Source organism: Aulonocara stuartgranti (genome assembly GCF_965226115.1).
Source record: "Aulonocara stuartgranti genome assembly, chromosome: 14".
NCBI lineage: Eukaryota > Metazoa > Chordata > Actinopteri > Cichliformes > Cichlidae > Aulonocara > Aulonocara stuartgranti.
In genome coordinates this window covers 6,561,928-6,584,324 of record NC_138950.1, presented here as the reverse complement: position 1 = coordinate 6,584,324, position 22,397 = coordinate 6,561,928, and the positions used below count along the sequence as shown (strand labels likewise).

The window sequence follows — 22,397 nt, the reverse complement described above, 5'->3', positions numbered from 1 at the left end:
TAATTGTGCTGCAATACCAATACCAACCAAAACCAAAATGCCAATATTGATAAAGGCTCAAATTTGCTTTGGTGATTTTGAATGCATATGTGTACTGTTTTGACAAAGGAGAGCGCCTCTAATTAAATAGTGGTTGATCTCAGCTGCAGAGGCCAAGAGTGTCTGTCTGAGGTTTTTCCAATGAATATATACCCCCTCTGACTTATGATGCAAATTTCTCAGGATTTGGACTTGATTTGATGAAGATTTATAAAGCATGCTTTTATAAACACAAGTAATTAATTTGCTAATTGTTTTCATATCCATTAACAGCAAGTTTAACAAAATTTCCATAAAAGAAGGTGATGGATGTCCTTCAACTTTGTGAGCATTTGCATGGTTTCCATCCGTGTAGGAGTGTAAGAGTGTATGTTTTTTTTTCTTCTTAATGTTTGAGTTGTGTTTTTCTGTCTTAGGCTCAGGCTGAAAAGGAAAAACAAAACAACAACAAAAACAAACAAACAGTTTTTAACGCCTGCAGAGATGCAATATATTAAAGAAAAAAAAAGAGCTCTAGTGATCTGAACAATGTGCTCATGTATCCAGATGATTTTGTCAGTGAACAATTGGTCTTAAATTATTTGTGATGTTTCCGGTCAAACGTTTGAACATACCTGTCTCGTGGGCGTGGTTTCAACATGTGGGAAGGGAACACTTGATCTCATACAGTCCTGCACCTGCATTAAGTGGGATTTCTCCCTCGCCTGCTGAACAGAAACAGGATTGTAAAGCTAAATGATCAGGTTTTGCGCTCCTGCGGATCTGTTTGCGGTACCTGAGGACACTTGGAAACTAATTTGATTTTTTCCTCTTGCTTTACAGTAATCCGATCAGTAAGTATTTTCCGCAACTCATTTATCATTGGTTTCACTTTTTTTTGTTTTTAAGGGGTTGTCTTCCGCTTAGGTGTAAAGTTTGCGCAGTTATATAACAATTGAACCAAATCATGCATAAATTAAAATTAAAAATGTCAAACGTTCAAAGTTAGTCTCGTGCTTACGAAACAAAGGCTCTCGCGTGAAAGAAAAAGAGAGGAAGTCCTTTAAGGCATTTTTAATTGTTAGATTTCTCCTCTCCTCAGCCATCGAGACGTTTCTCCTTTATATCTCTGCTCGCCTCTAATTAAAAACCGGCGAGCAAACATGTTCGCAGGTGCATTTTTTAGCAGATTCGGCTACAAGCTACTTTTTTCCATCTTTGTCAGTTGGATATCCTTAGAAATATGTTTTAACAGTACACACTTGCACTGATATTATACGTGGATTGGAGAGGTGTTCTTAATTTAACTGCCGTTTAATTGGTTATCCAACTGTGTTGAACACTGGTAAGTCGATTAGGAAGTAGAACTAAATAAGTACTTTTAATAAAATAAATGTGTGTGTATTTGTATTTATAGATTGATTCAGGGGAAACATATGTGTTATATAATGTTCTGCCTTAACTAATTAAAAGCCGCTTTTCACCCTTCCTTGTAAAAGGTTTGAAAAAAATCCTACGAAATGTTTGCAAATTCAACTTTCCGCGTTGGATTAATCGGAACTCGGGAGGGACGTCACTCTCGCGCGCATGATTAGCGAGGAAGAGCCATTCAAGCATCACTGGCAACACAACACAATACTTGATTTTTGCGCTTTAAAACAGCGATGGCCAGGCTGTTCAGTGCAGTCATAAATCCACAACGGTGGCAGTACACATTAAACGTTTACAGCTTTTCTATTGTCCACGTTCACTGTCGCTACTTGAATCATTAACTCGGGGTTGACTTTCAGAGTAGCAAATCCGAGACGGGGGCGGTCACATTCACATTCAAATTCCAGCTGGGAAATGTAAATTCCAATTTATTCACGAATGCATAATTTGGGATAATCTGCTTACATTGAAGTGTTTTATTCAGCATTAAGAGTTCATTGTATTACAGAAACTGCATTAGATTACTAATGATCTTATGGCCCCACCCTCTAGCCTATCATACTTTTTGAAGTTAGGCCTATGGAAAAACAAACAAACATGGAGGTGACTGTTTTTGTGAATCTGTGCTGTATAAGTAACAAATTTTTAACTTAGTAAAACTACATCATGATGCTGTGATCTTTAATAGGTAATAATTTGCTGACAGAAGTGTAATTAGTAATTATGTCACTGAGGCTAACGATCCTGTTGTGTCACCTCAGCATTTAAAATATGTTATCAAGATTAGACCAGGACTCCATCATAGTCTTCTACTCTATTTCTAGCTTAACATTTTTGTGTTTTCTTCAAAATCTGCCTTTTAAAAAATTCAAATAAGCTGCCCTATATACATTTCTATTTTTAAAGAGTGAATGCATTTCTTTTGAGGTTGGGCCCTTTTTAGTTTCTGATGTAATATTGCTTTTTTTGCCCCCTGTTGACAGGTACCTCCCGTTTGTAACCTACTGAGTTGGTGTAACCTGGAATACAGCATATTGTCCAGTCCCCATGAAAGATGACTCATATCTAGAATGGCACAAGTCGCAGCTTTGCTTACTTACCTCAAGTCAATTACGCGTATTCAGACATTCAGTGTTCTGGTTCTTTTCTTCTCTTTAATTTTAATCGTTTTCTACATGACTGTCCAGGTGGAGACCACCCACAGTTTACGGAGTGTAAGAACACAATTTCCCCAACAGAAGGGCATTACCAGGCATGTTCATTTACACAATGTTTCAGCTGGCTTCAGACAGACCATTCCTAAAAGCAGAGCTTACTGGAACCGTTTACTGTACTCAGCCCTGATGAATCTGGACAAGGGAGGAAACCCATTCAATCAAAACTCTAACTGGTCTAACTGCAGGCTGACAAATCAAGAGTTTCTGCAAATCAACGTGCATGACTTCAGCTCCTACCCTGTCCAATTTCGGGATTTTCTGGAGGGGATGAACTGCAGGACTGCCCCAATTCTGATTGATCAGCCCAACAAATGTGGTTTCAGTAAAAGGAAGACGGAGAGCCACACCTTGTTGCTTTTTGCCATCAAGTCATCTCCCAGAAACTTTGAGCAGAGGCAGGCAGTGCGAGAGACGTGGGGCCGAGAGATGACGTATCCAAATGGACTCAAAGTGCGTATGGTGTTCCTTCTGGGGAGCTCCCCACCACAAGATCCTGACCTGACCCCACTGCTGTCATTTGAAGCAAAACTCTATGGGGATATCCTGCAGTGGGACTTCCATGAAACATTTCTAAACCTGACGCTCAAAATGAACATGTTGCTCGACTGGACATTGAAAAGCTGTCCTCATGTCTCCTTTGTCTTTAGTGGGGATGATGATGTATTTGTCAACACCCCAGCACTGGTCAGGTACATCGAGTCTCTCGAGGCTTCTAAAGTATCTAGTTTGTATGCTGGTCATGTTATAAGTGCTGGAAGTCCCCTCAGGGACTCAAATAGCAAATACTACATCCCTATGAGCTTCTACGATGGCCCATACCCTCCTTATGCTGGTGGAGGTGGCTATCTTATCTCTGGATCTTTGCTAGAATCCCTCTATTCACTTTTACACATCATTCCTTTCTTCCCCATTGATGATGCCTATGTTGGGATGTGTTTCATGGCTTTAGGGATTTCTCCTGCGGCACACTCAGGATTTCAGACATTTGATATCAGAGCAGAAGATCGTGAGGATCTCTGTGCATATAAAAACCTTATTCTGGTTCACCAGAGGTCCCCACAGGAGTTAAAAAAGTTGTGGAAGGGGATTAACAGCTCCCTGTTGGCTTGTTGAACGGGACTGGTTATGAAGATGGCAAATAGTGACTGCACTTGCATATTAAAGATTTGTTTCTCCACTAATGTACTATTCATGGTTTTGCAGAGTTGATTTTCTATAGACCATCTTGCCAGCAAAAAAAGAAATGTATTGTGAACAAAATTAAGTTGCCGTAAAGCAGCTTGATTTTGTTACCAGACTGGGTGTCATCATGGAAAGGCATTTGATTGCCCATTCAGGTATTAAATCACATGTAGGTCAAACCGGCCATACAACTGAAATGAAATAAAAACAAGAATGAATGTTCCTCAGTTTATTTTCCACGAAACACCAATCACGAGCTAGGTAAGTGTACAGTTCTGGGATTTCGAACAGTGTGTAACATCACCACAGCATACCATCACATCTAAAATTTGAGTGTGTATACTAAGAAGCATTTTAATAGTTCTTTGAAATACGTTAAAGCGGTCACTTCAGTGACACACAATAAAACCTGTTAGACGTCACTGAACAGGAGTGTAAGAAGAGAAGAAACACAAAGTCAAGTTCCATTTTTTTTGCCCGCTGTTGTGTTTATATTGTGAGTAATGCATTCACACTGCAGCAGGTGATTCTAGTGTACTTGCAGAACATTACAGAACCTGGAATTAATGTGAAATAAAGGTGTGAATTTAAATTTGAGAAGCTTTACTACCAATAATAAATCTTATTAACTTAAGGCACCAAACCCAGACACATGAAGAGCTTGGAGTTTTGTTTTGCAACCACAATCTTTCTCCCCGCTGTCATGCAGAAAGAAATGACAAGTATCAAAACTACCTTTTATGAATACAGCTAAAACTGTGCAACAGTCTATTTATCAACCAAACTTCAACTTGTTTTGCCCCGTAGCAAAAAAGTTATTTTTCATACAAGTCTAGTGGGTAGTTCTCTTTGTACTGCTGCACATGTCTCCACAGGGACTCTCTCTGCTTGTTCAGGCTGGGTATCATCTCCTGGTACACGTCTGTGAACAACAGTTCAGGATTGGGTTTGAGCCGCCTTTCAGCCCTCTCAAACGCCTCCATCACCGTCTTGCGCGATTGTTTTCGCCAGCTCCTCTCGTCATCTTCACTCCACCATCCGCGGGCTGTCATGTAATGTCTCAGCCTGGAAATGGGATGGTCCTGTTTGTCCCAATAGTTCACTTCATCCACTGAACGGTACGCCGAGCTGTCATCGCTGGTGCTGTGGTGGCCAATTCTGAAGAATCAACAAAATACATTTTTCTTAACATGACTTTTCATACTTTTGCTGTTTCAGGATGAGTACATCTGTGGTGTACAGCACTCTTCAATTACAACCCAAAAATGTACTTTTAAAATTCTACACCAAATCACAATTTCCATTATAGCAACATAAAATATTAAGCGTTTCTAACTATAAACCTTTAATAATATTTAGATGATCAAATATATTTTCACTTTACTGCCAATATCTAATGAGCCTTTTATGGCTTAGGGGGTAAAACCCTTGCATTCTGGTAAAGGTGCATATCGATAATCTTAAAACAACAGCGAAATTAAAAAATGATCACAGCTAAAAGAAAGCCACCTGGCTTTTGTAAAGTGCCATATTTACTTGATGAACTGCACAGTTCAGTCCTCATTAGCAGCTGGCTTTAGTTTACACAAAGAAAATTGACTATTTTAACTACATAATCACATTTTTGTTAGATGGCTTCAAACTTCTGACACGGCTGTCAGTCTACAAGGTTAAAGTTGGTTTTGTAGTCCAGCAGAGGTTTGCTGCCTGTCCAGCTATATTACATGAAGGCAGCGTACAAACTGGTCTCTTAAGTATGTCTGTGGGCCACTCTGGCTCGTGCTGTTGTTGGTCTGTCCGCCAAAAGTGAGTGGCAGCTCTCTGAACAAAACATCTTGTTGATTCCCGAGGTATGAGGAGAATGGTCAGAGCACATGAACCTGTTCAAACTGAAGTAGATGAGCTTCAGCACCAAAGACTACACTGGGAGCCAAGAACAGGAAACCGTTTATTTTCCAGATGGGAGTATCGGAATTTGAGATGAACATGGAAACCTCCATCCATCCTGCTTTATGTGAACGTTTCAGGCTGGTGATGGTGTTTTCGTGGTGTGGGGGAAATTTTCACTTAGTATTAACTGAGGATTGAATTTTATTGCTTCCAGCAGGATCATTTGTTATGTCGCAAAGGTCAAATAACCTCAAACAGTTTTTTTTTTAAAACATGACAATGAGTTCACTGTACTCAAACATCCCTCCACAATCACCAGATCTCAGTCCAACAGCGCACCGTTGGCATGTGGTGAAAAAGAAAATTCAAATCATGGAGGTGCAGCAGACAAATCTGCAGAAACTGCATGATGCCATCATGTCAATATGGAACAAAATCTCCAACCCATTACTAGGCAAGGTGTACCTAACCAAATTCTGTTGAGTGCATTTACTTATTTATTTGATGCTGTCCATTCAAGTGTTAAATTTCAGTAGTAAAATGAAACATTAATAAAGAATGAAGAAAATGTTAGTGATGAACTGTCAGCCTAAAAACTGTTCCACATGTCCTTTCAAACGCAGACAAAATCACTCAAACATTAACAAACCTGTAGGTCATTGCCTCAATGAGGAATGGCTGGTTCTCAGCCACAGCCCTGCGCCTCGCTTCCTTTGTAGCGTTGTACACAGCAAACACATCATTACCATCAACACGAATGGACAACATGCCATAACCAGGACCACGAGCAGCTGTTAAAGAAAAAGAACCAGAGGTGTGTGGATAAGAGCAGCTGGAACATCAATCAGACAGCAGCAGAAAAGTGGCAGAAAAATCACATTCAGCCTTACCGATGCCATCACCTCTATACTGTTCGTTTGTAGGGGTAGAGATGGCGTAGCCATTGTTGCGGCAAAAAAATATCAGTGGGCACTCAAGGGTGGCAGAGAAGTTGAAGCCGGCGTGTGCATCCCCTTCGCTAGCTGCTCCTTCTCCAAAATAGCAAATGACGGCACGGTTTGTGTTCTCTCTCTTGACTGCATACGCAGCTCCAGCCGCTGAAAGAGACACAGAGCCACAGACATATTTACAGCTGTGTGTTTGTCTATCCTGCTTCAGGCAGCAGAGGTAAATACACAGGCGTGGAGCTCACCCTGAGGAATCTGTGTGGCCAGAGGAGATGAGATGGTGACAAAGTTCAGATCTTTGGAGCCATAGTGGACGGGCATCTGCCGGCCCTTTCCGAGGTCATCAGCATTGGCGTAACACTGAGCCATGAAGTGATCCAGAGGAAAGCCTCGGTACATCAGCACTCCTGTAATAGAAGATGTGTCGCACGATTTCTCACAAGACAAGAGAACCAGACCGACTGAAGGAGCAAACAGTGGGGATATTAAAATAAGGACTGGAGACTTGGGAACCCTTTTTTTGTTGTGGTCAGTTTTTTTGAATGTAAAACATATTTGTGTTTTACATTCAAATGTGTCCATTCTGATAATTTCAGCAATCTTCCCCTCAGAATTTGCTCACGTCTGAATCCTTATATTGATGCTATGATTATTATTCCTCATACTGAAGTGATGATTGTTATTCTCTCACTGATAAATACAAAAATCACGGTGAATAGAATAGTCAGAAGAGCACAGGAGGAATGTGATTATTGTGCACCACATCCCTTTCGCTAAACTATCTAACATGCTTGGAATGATCTTTTTATAAGGTAGGCAAGAGTCTTATTACTTTGGTAAAACCTTAAACTATGAGAGGGAGCACTGCTGATGCCAGTTAGCCTACAGCTGGTTATACTGTGTGGCACTGAGGCAAATAAGTTTTTGACTCACTGGATTTTATTAATTTGACTAAACTTTACTAATTTTTGGAAACCGGATGAACTCAGTTTGTAAGCAATAAATATTCTTGTTAAATTCTCATATAAACAAGTTTTTTTCTGTAGTAATCATTTGACCATACTGCAAAATAATTTGTTCAGTTTCAAATGTTGTCTGGAAGACATTTGTGATAACAACAACAACAAAAGGAGATGTAGAAATGAACACTGAAGTGGTCAACTGTTTTGATTACAATTAAAATGTTCATATGAACAATGGACCAAAAAAATAGAACTATAGTAGTTGGGGGAAAAGCCCAAACGAAACCACATTTCATTCTTACCAGCTTCTCTGTATTGCCCAAAAACCAGATCGTTTGGATCCAGAGCAGCAGCACTGCCGATGTGTGTCCCCTCCTCACCATAGTTAGTCATGTAGAAGGAGATCCGACCCTGTAACGGACAGGGCTGGACGGTTAATCAGACTGTAATCTCAAGTATGATTTTTTTTTTTTTTAAGCAATTACGAAAATAAAACAACTGGGAAAAAATAATTACTTTTTGCATTAATTTTACCTGAAATCGTTGTGTTTTGCTGTTATAAATCAAGTGCACCTCTTTCTTTTACAGCTATTTGGTGTCCTCCCTTCATAAAAACTAAAACTCACTTGCTGTTTAGTTCAGCTCGAGCCAAAATGACTAAAGATTTGGATGGAATAAAACTAATGGTTTAGTGAATATCTGCTTGTGTCACAGGATCACTCAAGAGCTCTCACTGGATTTCTTTCAGTAATCAGCAACAGTTGGCCTTTAAGTCAAAAACACTCCCTAGTCAGCGCCCAACTTCCCTATGAGATGGACCTGTGTCCTCGAGAACCCCTATCTAATTTTTATGCATTCATTTTTAATTTGAAATTATAATTAACATAAAAAAGCCCTGCAGCAGACTGGCGACCTATCCAGGGTGTACCCTGCCTCTCGCCCTAAGACAGCAGATAAGTGGAGATAGACGGATGGATAAAGAAAATACCCTTTGAAACACCTATTTTTAAGTTCAAAAACTGCTGATGTTGTGTTTTAAATAATCAGGTTGAGCCAGGAAATGCAGGAGGAAACATACCTGTCTTTGAGACTCATAAAGAATGCGGTCCATTGTGTTCAGCATCGTCATCTTCTGATAAAAGTTCAAAACTGTCTCTTTGGAGAGCTGCGTAGGAGAGAAACACATAATCGACAAATTAACATTGGCTCAACAGACTGCAGGGGTCTTAGGGGCACATTTGGGAACCAGGAGCACAGGCAGGCTGATTGTACCTGAGGGTCTTGAGAGGGGTTGATGATATTTCCCTGCCTGTCCATCACGCGGTACACTGGGATCCCAGAGATGACATTGGGCTGGATGAACTCGAGCTGATCCACAAACTCGGCTGAGGCTCCTGGAAACTGGGGCTTTTCCAGCGAAGAGTCAAAGGTCTGCTGCAGCTGAAGAACCTGAAAGGATTGAATACAAGCATTATTTATTAACAATCTCATTGTGGCTGTGGCAAAGAAAGGCCCTAGGAAAAGCAAACACAGCATATCAGGTCACACAACTCATACAAACTGTCAAGCACGTGGTGGAGGGGTGACGATTTGAACTTGTTTTGCAGCCACACAATCGTGAACTCTTCTGTATCCCAAAGTATTCTAGAGTCAAATGTGAAGCCATCTCTCTGACAACCACTGGGTCATGCAACTGGATAATAAGCAGCAAATCTACAGCAGAAAAATAAGAAATTCAAGGTGTTCCAATGGCCCAGTAAAGTCACAACCTTTAACCTGACTGAAATGCTGTGGTAGGTCCTTAAGAGACCTGTGCACAAACAACTTACCGGTACCTGAATTTCTATTGTGTATATATGTATTGTTTTATATTTGTGTTGCTTCATTTCATTTTGCTCTTTTCCCCCCACAGGCTTGTCCACCAGGACTCTGAACTGCATTAATGAAATGCATAAAATTGAATTATAAATTAAGTTTGGTGACTGATTCTTAGTTTTACTATTTATTTTATTTTTCAAAAGGCTAGTTTTTATTTTAGGTAACTTTTTAAACATCTAGTTTAAGTTTTTAGTTTTGTTTTAGTTAACTATAATAACACTGGTTGAACCTTTAGAGATTTTAGAAAGCTTAATTTCAGAAAAATGAAGACAATACAATACAGTGGAACCCCGACTTACGAGTACCCCCATTTAACAAAAAATTCAAGTTATGAAGGCACTTAACGGCAATATTTCTGCCCGCGTTACGGCAAAATGCAAATTTTCGACTTGCGAAAGACCCTTGGGAACGAATTAATTTCTTAAGTCTGGGTTCTTATAAATGAGGAAGTGATTAAGTATGTACTCCTTCCAGTGTAGTTCTATTGTTCCGCTGTAACAACAATTCACAAATCTCTTTCCCATACAGATTTTAGAAACTCCACATTAGATTATTTTTAAAGAGTTACATCCAGATTTAAGTGCTGGAGCGATCGAAGGAAATAAAATAGCAGTGAAGGACCTACAGCAGCAACAGCAATTAAATAAAGTTGTTTTGAAAAAATGATGCATTCGAGGACATCGGATTTCCTCCTTCACGCCCCTTGGTTCGACCAATGGAAAAAGAGGCTAGCTAAGTCCTTAGCTGGCTGGCTAACTAGTCCGGTGTGAGAGTCGAAACAACAAAAAGTAAAATTAGTATTTATTGCAACTCAAGTTGTTTAGTAAATGTCAAACATGTATTCACTAATTATGTGAGTTAGTCTGACTTTTCACGGATACACTGGAGAATCGGTATAGCATTTCAGCAAGGTTGTTAGCCAAGTTAGCGGCTCCGTAGCTAACCAGAATCTTTGTGCAAACAAGACCTAACCCCAAAACTTATTAAAAGATTCAGTTTATTTTTAACAGTATTTCTACTTGATTGAGTTGGACGATACTCTTTCGTGAGCCTTGCTGTATCCCGGGTTCTTAATGACAGCGTTATCTCCAGTCCAGCCTCCCATAATTTATTCATTGCTCAATCCAAACAGTGCAGTTTTCACTTACAGTTACCCTGAAGCCTCTGCGCTGAAGCAGTCGATATGCCTTCAGTCCTGCTGTCTGACGGACAGCGCGGAAACAGAGCCCATACATTTTGCTCATGCTGCTCACAGCTGCCATCTGCACACTCAATAATTGTTTGATTTAACCGCCGCCGTACACCAGGTAAGGAGAAGTTACACTGGTGGATATGCACAAATCTGCCCAACGGAACTGCTAATAACCACCACTCGCTGTCCGTCCTGTTTTCATCCACAGTTTACAGGCCGAGAGTCGCAAACTGATTGCAACATTAAAGTCGGTTACAGTATCCTCCACATCCGCTCAGGCCTTCAAAATAAAACCCCAAAATGTGAAGCAAGAAATGCTACGTAGCATTTAATCTGTAGGTGTAGTTCTGCCGGAACTAACTACGCTCCTTCACCCTTTCCCCCCGCAGGTGAGGATTTAAAAGATGCACAGATAGTATAACGGGAAGAAATTTATTTGTCACTTTTTACGTATTTCACAAGCTGAAGAAATGATTGATTAAAGCTGTCGAGATTTAACACTCTTTTGTGGTAGAATAACAATAATAATAAATAAATGAAAAATGCGTGGGATGCCCAGGAAGGCAGAGTGTCAGTTTTCTGAATAAAGGCCGCCCTCATCGGGGGATTAACCTGATGAAAGTCCATTGTGTGATGCTGACCTATTAATTAAAATACTGTCACTTTGCGTAACGACGTGCCCTGGTCGTTTTTCTATGGTCTTTTTGAGCGATTTTAACTTATCAAAATCAATATTGCCTATTTTAAGATTCAGACACACTAACGCAGTCACATTAACAAAATTTGACAGTTATTGCAATATGATATGTAATACATCTTACAGAAAGAAGTAAACGTAAAAGAAAAAAATGCTTTGCGTCGGCATTTACGCATTTGTCTTTTGCACATATAGATCAGTTGTAACACACGTGAAACAGTTTGTAATAAAACAGCGCTCCTCTGGGCGAACTCAACCTGTCAGGTATACCTATAAGTCTGACGATAACTGGTATTAAAGAGACACAGGGCAACTATGCCACAGGAAAGCAAGAAAAAGAGAGAGGACACAGCCAGGAAGGAGAGAGCCGTAAGCAGTACGGAAGAACCGATGAATAAAGTCGGATAGCTGTTCTTAAATTCAGTCATAAAACAACGATTTCTACGTCCTCTCAACCCTACCAAAAATTAAATCCTACTCTGCTGCCATCCCGTGGTCACGTTGCGGTACTGCATTAATAGTAAAAGCAGCGTCAGTGGCAAAATAAAGAATATTGTTAGTTCCAGTTCCGATGATAAACCAAGTAATATCGCAGGTATAGCCGTTGACATATTAAAATAAAGTATTTTAACTACTTGTCAAAATCTAAAAATGTCTTCGTTTCAGTTCACAGCTAACTGATGACGTAAATACAGACGGCAGATAAACCATTTTTTGCAGCCACGAGTGTTCATCGCCATCCAGTGGAGATGAACAGCGGAGACTGCAACATGGTGGTTGCAATTCAGACCATGCCAGTAAATGATCACCTGTGAAAAGGAGTAAATAAACTGATGTAAATAAAATTCTGGTGGGTGGTTATGACCAATAAGGGGAGAAAATAAAAGGTTGAACCCGTTGTGTTTAAATGCGGCTGCTGTCTGCCCTCTAGCGGTCATTGTGATTAACTACACTAATATACAGATGCTGCACTTCCGGTACTTTCAAAATACATTAACCATATTAACGCAAAATAGGGCTTCAGATTGCGTCAGGAAAACGTGAATTATGATGAAAAATATTATTTCTTCTTCGTTGTCATAGAAATATATTACAGATCCACATTTCTTGTGAATTAACTATTTATTAGAGCCAACATTTCTTTCTCATTCTGATGTCATCAGTAAGGAGCCTAAACTAGAGGGAAAACAGATGACGCCATCCGCCTGCGACAAACCTGCTTTCTCCACGATGGAGGTCTGCGGATCTCTGACTGTTTCTTTGAGAGAGTTTGGTTGTGAACAGAGCTTGCTGTCTCGAACTGATGGTTCTGCTTCTTTCGTCCAAGGTAACACAAATTTTAGAAATCATTTATCTGGGCGTTTATTTGCCTCTAAACTGGACGTAAAGGACGGAGAAAGGTTAGGGAAGTTAACCTGCCACTTCAGTTAGTGACATGAATTTCTTTACCCTTATACCCAAAATAATATAATAATGAGAATCAGGGGTGCATCTTTTATGCTGGCGTGGGTGGTATGTGCCAGCTTACTTTTGCATATGACAATGTTGTTTATTAAAATAAGGTAGCATTAACGTTGAGCCTAGCTACAACTAATTAATAAAATAAATATATTTATTGCATAGTGTTAACCTCCCTCCAGGGGCGGATCTACTGTGCACATTTTGAATCAACAACATGGCATTTCAGATTTCAACACAGGTGGTTTATTGTTGAGCTTCTAATTAACCCTCTGAGGCTTCCAAATCACATGACCAATTTAATATGACATAGCAACAAGATGCATTCCCACTGAGTCTCCATTACATTTTTATTTGTGTTGAAAGTTCAAGCTATATACCAAGAAAAGGTAACAACTGGATTTTCTAATGACAGCCCGAAAAAACAAGCCACCACTTTCCTATTGGTGGAAAAATGTACCATGTTGACCAATCAAAAGATGATATGGCAAGGCAACGAGAGAGAGAGAGAGAGAAAGAGAGCGAGATCAACTGTGAGATGTGAGCAATTCCACAGTCATTGGATGTGAGAGGTTTGTGACATTTGGCGTGTTTGGAGTGTGTAGTTAATGTATAGTTAGTGTGTTGTGTAGTTCTTTGTTTTGTTTTTATGTGTCAAAATAAGGCCACGATCAGGGTCCATCATCAGCCACCAGGCCACAACCAGGCTCCATCAAGAGCTAGTGAAGCTACAGGAAAAGGCAGGCGCAGGTTAGCAAGCCTCAGGATTGATTGGGGCTGCAGTAAAAAAGGGGCACAAGTATTGAGAAGATGCTGCCTAAAAGACGTAACGTCAATGAGGAGGAACTGGAGGACATAAAGGAATCTTTGAACCTTATGTCAGAAGAAATAACAACCATTGCAAAACAACAACAAATAATAATCAACTTAATTGAGGATATTAAAGAATTAAGAAGGCAAAGTGAGGAAAAGGACAAGAAGTTTGCTATGTTGGAAGGACGAGTGGCAGAGTTGGAACAATATTTGAGAATAACAGATGTGATAGTAACGGGTCTGGAAACCAAGCACCAGACATATGCATGGGCAGCAGCAGAGGAGAGAGGGGAGCTGCCTGAGCAAGAGTTGCGCTCCCTGGAAGAACAGGCAATGGGCTTTTTCAAAAGTAAAGGCATTGAAATGGATAGTAAGGACACTGAGGAGTGCCATGCTCTTCCAAGGAAAAACAAGAATCAAAAACCTGCCATTATTATAAGATTTATTAATAGGAAGCAGAAGAAAGAGCTACTGAAGAAAGTTGAAAGGAACGAATGTGTATGTTAATGAACACCTAATCAAGAAAAATGCAGATATTGCAAGATTATTAAGAAAACAGAAGAAAATACAGTCAACCTGGACAACAGATTGTAAGGTGTTCATTAAGTGAAATGGAACACCGGAGCAGGCAAAGGTCTTAGTCATTAAAGAGCTGAGAGAATGAGAAAAATACAGCTGATAAAATGTAAGGCAAAGCATTGGGATGGTCACTTTCAATGCACTGTCAAATTGTTTGGTGCTTGTCTGAGACAAAGTATTGTTAAAGGTAATGATGTGTGGATACGATGTATAATAAAGTCAGATGTCTGACACATTTCAAGTAACAAATCAAATGGAAAGTGGGACACTGGGGTATGATAGCAATATATAGATCCTGACTGAATTTTTTACCAAAATGTTAAAGGACTGTAATTATTATACAATGGAACAATTAGGAACATAGAGCGAGGTAAGAATATAACGATGGTTCATTTTAATGGTAGAAGTCTATATGCAAACTTTAATTTATTAAAGTATATTTTACACAGTTTAATCAACCATTTGATGTGATAGCAAGATTTTGGTATGGTAGCTGATAATGATAAGCGGAAATGGATGGATGGGTTGGTTCAGTGTCGTGAAAAAAAAATATTGTGGTGCAAGAGGAAGAATAAATGTGAAATTTACACGATAATAATAATGGATTGGATTTATATAGCGCTTTTCAAGGCACCCAAAGCGCTTTACAATACCACTATTCATTCACTCTCACATTCATACACTGGTGGAGGCAAGCTACAGTTGTAGCGAGGCTGCCATCGGCCCCTCTGGCCAACACCAGTAGGCAAGTAGGGTAAAGTGTCTTGCCCAGGGACACAACGACCAGGACAGAGAGCCCAGGGATCGAACCGGCGACCTTGCGGTTACAGATGCGATTCCCAACCCCCTGAGCCACGGTCGCCCGATGAGACTTTCTGTCATTTAGAAGTATCACATCAGCTTTAGTTCTCTTATTAAAAGCTTGTTCTAAATAGGGTGTCTGCGCTTAAGTCCCCCCTTTAAAAAATACATGTGCTGTGAGCACATTTACTGGGTGTCGTACTGCTTTAAATGATTTGATGTTACTACTTTTCCCCTCCTAGATGTCTGTTTATGTGGGGAAAGACATCATTAATTATCCAGTGTTATTTATTGAATAATGCTCCTTTCTGTTCTTGTCTAAAGGAGACACGAGTGTGATGGCTGGAGTGTACGGACCAGCTGAGGTCAAAGTCAACAAGGAGATCTATGACCGGGCGACCCTGGAGGTGTTGGTACAGCCCAAAGTAGGGCTGCCAAGTGAGTTTTTTTTAGGGGTAAAAATTTTCATTATGCAGCATTGCTTCTTTTATTTTGGGGAAGCTAATGTGAAATAGACCTTTTGCATCCTGATATCTACAAGAATGTCTCTGAGGTTTCTGCTGTGGAAAAGTTGCTATGCCACAGCTGACCACAGGGTGGGGTACGTGAGCTTTCTGCTCGCATTCATTTTTTTATACCGAGATTTGTTTGTTTTCTAGGTGTAAGGGAACGATCGCAAGAGCAGTGTGTGCGAGAAACCTGTGAGGCTTCTCTGCTCCTGACGCTCCATCCACGCTCCTCGCTCACTCTCATCCTTCAGGTCCTGCATGATGATGGTTCAGTATCCTTCTGTAAAACTCTGTGCTGCTGCAAGCTTTGAGGTTTATATCCAATCTGCAAGTAGGGCTCTAAAATTGAGATGTTTTCTGTGAGTGTTCTTCCTTACCTGTTCCTCAGCTGCTGTCTTGCTGTTTGAATGCTGCATGTATGGCTCTTATGGATGCAGGATTGCCCATGAGTTGCCTCTTCTGCGGAGTGACTTGTGCCATCAGCACAGATGGGCAAATCATCACAGACCCCACTGCAGCTCAGGAAAAGGTAAATCTAAGACTTTTAGAATGTTGGGTGACAAAAATCTTCCCAAAACACTCTGATGGTGGCTTTTGTCAAATTTCCTGGGAACTTTTCAAACAAATGACACAGAAAATATAGGTCTTTTCCATCCCACCATTGCTAAGTGCTTGTTCATAGGGCAGGGGTGTTAAACTCATTTTACGTTGTGGCTCAGATACATCCCACTTTGACATTAGGTGGACCATACCGTGTGAAACTCTTTTCTATCAAGAAGTTCAATCCTTGAAATATCTTAATATAAGGAAAAGAAATGCAGTTTGAACAGTACTTTTCAGTTTTTCTACATAAAATGATAATAAAGAAAAGCTGTTGTAGTTGCTGAAAGACTCTTCAATAGGATTCTTAAATAGAAATAAACTGTAAGGGCTTAAATTGTAACAAATAAATGTTTATAATTACACATTACTTAATTCAGTGTTTCCAACCGCTGTGCGTGGAAGATTATCTGGTTCCACCTGATTAGTACGATCGGCATGAGTAATGGGCAGAACCATTATATTCTCTTCCACTAGAGGGCAGTACAATCAGCTGCTCTAATTAAATTGGTTGCCAACAGCCAGTAACACAGAAGACGATGAAGAAGAAATTACATAATAGTCATGCTGTGAGATGGTGCAGCCCGTAATAGCAATACATAAATATTTGAAAAGAAAAAGTAGTCAGTCTGACCTGGGTCCTGGAGGAAATACTGACCCAGATAAAGGCCCGAGCACGAGTAGTGCTCAGAAGAAAGCAAAAAAGGCATACTGGCAACAAACCAAGCCAATTCCTCTATACCTGGTGCGTGGGGAAAAATTATCAACATGCTTTTTGTGACATTTTTGTTAGGTTGTGTGCCGTGTGATTTTTATTTTATTTTGTTTTCTAATCTGAAATAAGTGCGTGACTCCAAAAGGTTGGGAAAAACTGACCTAATTACTTTGGTTTAGCTTGATTAGCCATGTTGTACGTCTTTATCAGTAAAGATAAAACTGTAAAACTTATGAACAGTCCATTTACACCTTCTTTCATATTTTCCAGTGCTGTCCAGTGGGGGCCACATCGGAGTCTTTCCTGGGCCAACTCTGGCCCCTGGCCCATATGTTTGACATCACTGTCATGTAATTGTTGGGATGTTCTCCTGAATACTGCACTACTTGAGGCAACTGTGGAGGAAATTGTATAAATAAAAATAAATTGAATGCAGTTAAATGACAAAGAAAAACAAAACTAGAGAAAAATCAGTCAGGAACGATAAGGCAAGCACAGCGATCTATAGTCGCCACCAGCTAAAGTATTCCCTTTTTTGGAATATCTTACTGTCTGTCCAGCGCATCTGTTGTCACTTCCATTTGTATCAGTGGTAATGGTTTTGCTTCCTAACGGGACAGATTGACATCATCTTAATTTCCTTGCCCGTGTCTTATTTTCTCTCTCAAAAGGAAAGTCGAGCTTTGATGACTTTTGCGATCGACAGCGCAAAACGCAGCGTTTTGATGTCGTCGACCAAAGGATCGTTTTCAGTGCATGAGGTCAGTGGATTAATGACAGGGAAAAAAGTGTGCACCATTTCAAATAAACAAAACTGTGAATGCCAAGCCAGAAAAGACTTCTCTAAAGCGTGCTTCAAAGAGAAAAGACTGGGCATCCCTTGCAGAGGCTGTTTGTAGATGTTGCCAAACCAAGAATACATCCTAAAAACCATTTTGGAGTTTCTGCAGTCTTGATAACAATATCATGGAGTATTTTTTTTCTCCTGTTACCCAAAAGGACCATAGTTTCTGGAAATTTTAGGGGATTTATTTTATATCGCTATTGATCAATCATGTTGAGCAGCCTTTGGTTGCATGCAGCTATCTATATGGAGACTAAAAGAGGGACAGCATTTATCTAAATGCAAGCTATAAATCATCAGCTGATGTGATTAGACAATTTGCATAAAACAGGAAGACTGGACTCAGATGAAACTGTCCCATGGGTTCCTGGATTCCCTTTTGATCAGCGGATGACAGGAATGATAATAAATGTTGCCTCTAGAGCTGGGCGATATAAGATTTTTTCATATCACGATATGTTTTTTTCATTTCAGGCGATAACGATATCTATCACGATATAAGCCAAATAACTATATTTGTAAGATTTAAATGTGCCGTTGCTCACAAGTAAAATGTGAAATAATCAGCAGCTTGTTTTTATTTAAATATTTATTTCCCATAATAAGTTCAACAGGGTAGATGTACTTAAGGAACATGAGACTTTTTCAGATAAATAAAGGCAAATATTGCAAACTACACAAAAGGCAGCCGCTAAAGCGTTTAAGTTTCAAAATAGAACAAACGAAACAGACGACTAAATTGTCAATTCCACTTAGAAACAAAATATTCATTCTAAAAATAAATCTTAGTTTGTTTTACAGAAGAACAGACAAAACTGACTAACTTTTGTCAATAGCTTAGCTTTTCAAACAGTTTTAACAGTTACTTTAGTCTGACAAAAGCCGAATGACGAATTAGCGCTTCCAGTCAGAGACTGAGGCTACGTCCACACGTACACGGGTGTTTTTGAAAACGGAGATTTTCCGTTTTCGTTTTAAAAAATAATCCCGTCCACACATAAAGGCAGAAATGAAGGAAAACGCTGCTATGAACATGCCAAAGCAGCAGGTGGCGCTAGATTCCTAACCGTGCAGAAATGTTGGCCAATCAGAAGTCTAGAAGCCTCGGTGGGAAAAAGTAAACAAAGCTGGGGCATAGAAGCAGAACCGAGTCGTATGTGTGGAGGGACAGTAACTGTGTGTATATGTAAGCATTTAAACACTGCAGAGAGTAGAATTAACAGTAACAGTATTGTAGAAATTCATTTCACCGAAACAATAACGTGGCGCACAGTGTGACGTCAAAAAATGCGCACACCTTTGACACTGCGTTTTCTCAGTTTTTCTAGTCCACATGTAAATGCAAAAACGGAGTTTTCAAAAATATCCACCCTGGCCGGAGTTTTTAAAAATCTTCGTTTTCAGTGACCAAAAACGCGTGTGGACGAAAGGTGCAAACGCATAGAAAAATCTGCATTTTCAAAAATACCCGGGTACCTGTGGACGTAGCGCACGCACCAGTTTATTGTATTTCCAGACTTGCTTTCGGCACAATTTACTACAAAATTTACTACTACCACTCTGTTTTTTGTCAGACTTGAAATAGCCGAAATACCTTCACACTACGGAACTTCTATGGCTCTTCCGTTTGACAATCTCTCCGGCATTGGAACCATCATCTGTTTTCTCTTCGGTCACGCTCGGTTGATTTTTCTAGTCGGCACACTCATTTCCTCCATTACCCGGGCGGTACGGTGGCTGGCTGCTTCCCAAACAAATACACATGTGCGGCTTGGCACTTGTGCTGTACGTAACAAGTCACGTGACGTGACGCTGCGGCTGTGATTGGTTCGGCTCTGCGCTACTTAATTTGGATTGGCTGTTTTTTTGTTTTTGTTTTGTTTTTTTAAGAGGACAAGAGCGGCGAGGTCTATCGCGATAGGTTAATTTTTCTATCGAGAAAAAGTTATATCGCGATACATATCGTTATCGTTCTATCGCCCAGCTCTAGTTGCCTCTATAAGAAATCTACTCTTTTGCTGCTTTTTCCTGGAGACCATCCCATGGATCGAAACATGACCTCTTTAAGGACACTTTAAAAGGGAATTGAATGGAAAAATCAAATGGGATTCCCTTTTTTTGACTGAATAACAAGTATTATTCCAGAAACACTAAAATATGGGGTTCACTCTGGCCCACCTACAGGGAACCAGTATGCTGACTGGATACTGACACTACAACATTGTTAAGTTTAGATTTGTGATTCTGCTTCATGTGTGACTTTTTGGAAAAACGGTTCTTATTTTTGCTTTCTCCCTGTCTGCCTCAGGTCTGATGTGACTTAAATCAGTTGTTGTTGCATTTCATATTTTGTCTGATCCTCAGTTGTTGTTTTTCTTCTCTCACAGCTGCAGCAGTGCATAGCAGTCAGTCAGAAAGCATCAGAGAAGATCTTCCAGTTCTACAGAGACTCTGTCAAGCGGCGATACTCCAAAAGCCTATGAGAAACACGGAGCTTTCTTTTGCCTAGTCTTTTTTATTTTTATTTTAACAATGCATGCAAACACTGATGTCGTAATAAAATATTTAGAAACCCCTGTGGGCTACAATTTCTTCAGTTCAGTTGTAGACAGCTGTGCTTTATGGTGGGAAGGCTTGTATGAGTACATTTGTGAGAGATCAGAAATGAAAGGAGGAAAGGTGAATGTCAAACAAGTGCATTTATTGGGATTTGCTGATTTTCTTTCACTTTAATATATACATTTAATACAAGGATGTGACCTGGGGAAAAGAAAAGCCCTGAATATTTTTTGTAGTAATAAATCCCATTTGCTGCAACCTTTGAACCTTACTGACTCACACATTCAGAGTCCGCTTATTATCTGTACGAGTGACACAAAGCGAGACAAACCTGAGCAGAGCCTGTCGCACGACAGCCTCATCATTCGGAGCAATCCACGTGAAATGCCTCCATATAAATCAATAATTGATGTAACTCAGCTGTAACAACAAAGTGTGATTTGTTTTTCTTCTATTAAAATGAAAGTACGGTGGAGACAGACGGTAGTTCAGGATTGTCAGTGTACAGCTGAATCACAGCGCATCGACAATGAGAGAGCTGACAAGGGCAAGACACGGAGATACCAGAGGTTTGTCTACTAAAATCTGTTAAAAGTGATCTATTACCAGCTTTGAAACAACACTGGGATTGCAGCAAACATAGTATTTTATATGTACTTGAGTGTGTGCTCTATAAAACTATTTATCTAAATAGAAAATGTCAGCTTCCACCTTAGTCATTCCTTTATATTTACTTGGATACCCCCCATTTACTATGTAGTTAAAGGCTCAGAGCTTTATCCAGTCAATTTTGCAACAATGTTGGTCCAATTGAAGGAAACAAAGTTTGCAGCAGGAAACCAACAAGCTCACCATGCAGGGTTTTCTTATGACCAAACCTGGGATGTTATTGAAACATGCATCACAATTTTTGCAACTTTTCTTGGCCCATTTAAATAAAGCATTTGTGTGTTTTTGAACAGAAGTTTTGAGTAGACTTTTTTTTAAGTCAGTCATACTGCAAGAAGCAAGCTCCTGAAGATGTCAGTTCTATTTTTGGTGGAGAAAATAGCAGAATCTATATTTAAGGAGCATGGTGTGAACAGCCTGGCTGCTTCTAATAATGGAATAGCTGATAAAAGGATCATCCTCAGAGTTTCTTCTGTATTTTTGGCACTTTTTCCAGCTCTTTCCTCCGCTGTATATGTTATGATTTCTTAACCCTGTGTATATATAGAGGATAACATTTAATGTCTATATCTTGAGTCCATTTTCTACCTCCGAGTTTTGCATTTAATTTTAAAAGTCGTGAACGTATTTTCTTATACCAGCAACTACACTCTGTGCGTTAGTTATTTAGTGTTCTGTGTATTTCAACATGAAGATAATGATTCAGTTGGTATAAACAAAGCAGAGGCAGTCCTTTCTGTCAGTAAACAGTGACTGAAGCAGTGTGAAACCAGGATGAGCTTATCGATGTTCACGTGCAGCATTTCCCTCGGGGTCCCTCCCGTCAGCAAGGAACTCTGGGTTCTCCAAAGGACTATTGCTTCTGGCTCATCGTATGTTTTAAAACATCATCACCAGCTTTCACCCCTCAAGTGACAGTGCTGGCTCAGGCCCTCCCACAGTGAAGTCCATCGGGATTTATCTGCTGCCACGTCCTTGCTATGACCTCTCATAAATCTGCAGACTCCATCTAATCGTATACTGCCCTCCACTTAGCTCCTCCCAGGCAGACAATGACACATATCCCCACTGCTTCTTATTATTCATCCATTGTTTGTAATGCTGATATCTACAGTGCTATGGAAAAATGTGAATTTCTGTTTTTCTTCTTTCTTTTTTTTTACTTCAGTAATGCTTCACATATGATGACAACTACAGCACAGATTTAACAGAAGGTAACTTAAGTCTTCAAATCACTAAACAAGTAACAGACTGCTTTTTCAATGATTTTTCTTCATGTGCTCAGAACATCCTTTGAGCTGATTTTTCTTTTTATAATCCCAAAGCGATTATAAACGACACACCAGCTCCCAGCTTCTGTTTTCAGCGTCGCAGCTTTTCAGCTTGGTGTAGATGAAACGTGACTTCAGACAAGTCGACAGACAAACACTGTGATT

General features: G+C 39.9%; 3 protein-coding genes across 4 annotated transcripts in view; 2 read left to right on the top strand and 1 right to left on the bottom strand.

Annotated features, from left to right (window-relative positions):
- The first annotated feature begins 648 nt into the window (after positions 1–648).
- b3gnt2l (UDP-GlcNAc:betaGal beta-1,3-N-acetylglucosaminyltransferase 2, like) lies at positions 649–4,018 on the top strand. Its single transcript, XM_082501910.1, has 2 exons — positions 649–872; positions 2,433–4,018. The coding sequence occupies exon 2, from the start codon at positions 2,520–2,522 to the stop codon at positions 3,777–3,779; it is 1,260 nt and encodes a 419-aa protein (XP_082358036.1). The 5' UTR covers positions 649–872; positions 2,433–2,519; the 3' UTR covers positions 3,780–4,018.
- Positions 4,019–4,062: 44 nt separating this feature from the next.
- Positions 4,063–22,397, bottom strand: part of LOC309687163 (2-oxoisovalerate dehydrogenase subunit alpha, mitochondrial-like) — a 32,607-nt gene continuing 14,272 nt past the window's right edge. The window contains exons 1-8 of one of the 2 annotated variants that reach the window (XM_082501908.1): positions 10,674–11,007; positions 8,920–9,096; positions 8,726–8,812; positions 7,950–8,058; positions 6,931–7,092; positions 6,629–6,835; positions 6,388–6,529; positions 4,063–5,006 (exon numbers count right to left, since the gene is read on the bottom strand). In XM_082501908.1, the coding sequence (XP_082358034.1) occupies positions 4,664–5,006; positions 6,388–6,529; positions 6,629–6,835; positions 6,931–7,092; positions 7,950–8,058; positions 8,726–8,812; positions 8,920–9,096; positions 10,674–10,787 (1,341 nt within the window). In that variant the 5' untranslated portion in view covers positions 10,788–11,007 and the 3' untranslated portion in view covers positions 4,063–4,663. Of the gene's footprint in view, positions 5,007–6,387; positions 6,530–6,628; positions 6,836–6,930; positions 7,093–7,949; positions 8,059–8,725; positions 8,813–8,919; positions 9,097–10,673; positions 11,008–22,397 lie in introns of those variants that run through there. The other variant, XM_082501907.1, reaches the window with a different exon arrangement.
- exosc5 (exosome component 5) lies at positions 12,590–20,309 on the top strand. Its single transcript, XM_082501913.1, has 6 exons — positions 12,590–12,741; positions 15,390–15,503; positions 15,725–15,846; positions 15,963–16,103; positions 17,561–17,650; positions 20,121–20,309. The coding sequence occupies exons 1-6, from the start codon at positions 12,606–12,608 to the stop codon at positions 20,214–20,216; spliced, it is 699 nt and encodes a 232-aa protein (XP_082358039.1). The 5' UTR covers positions 12,590–12,605; the 3' UTR covers positions 20,217–20,309.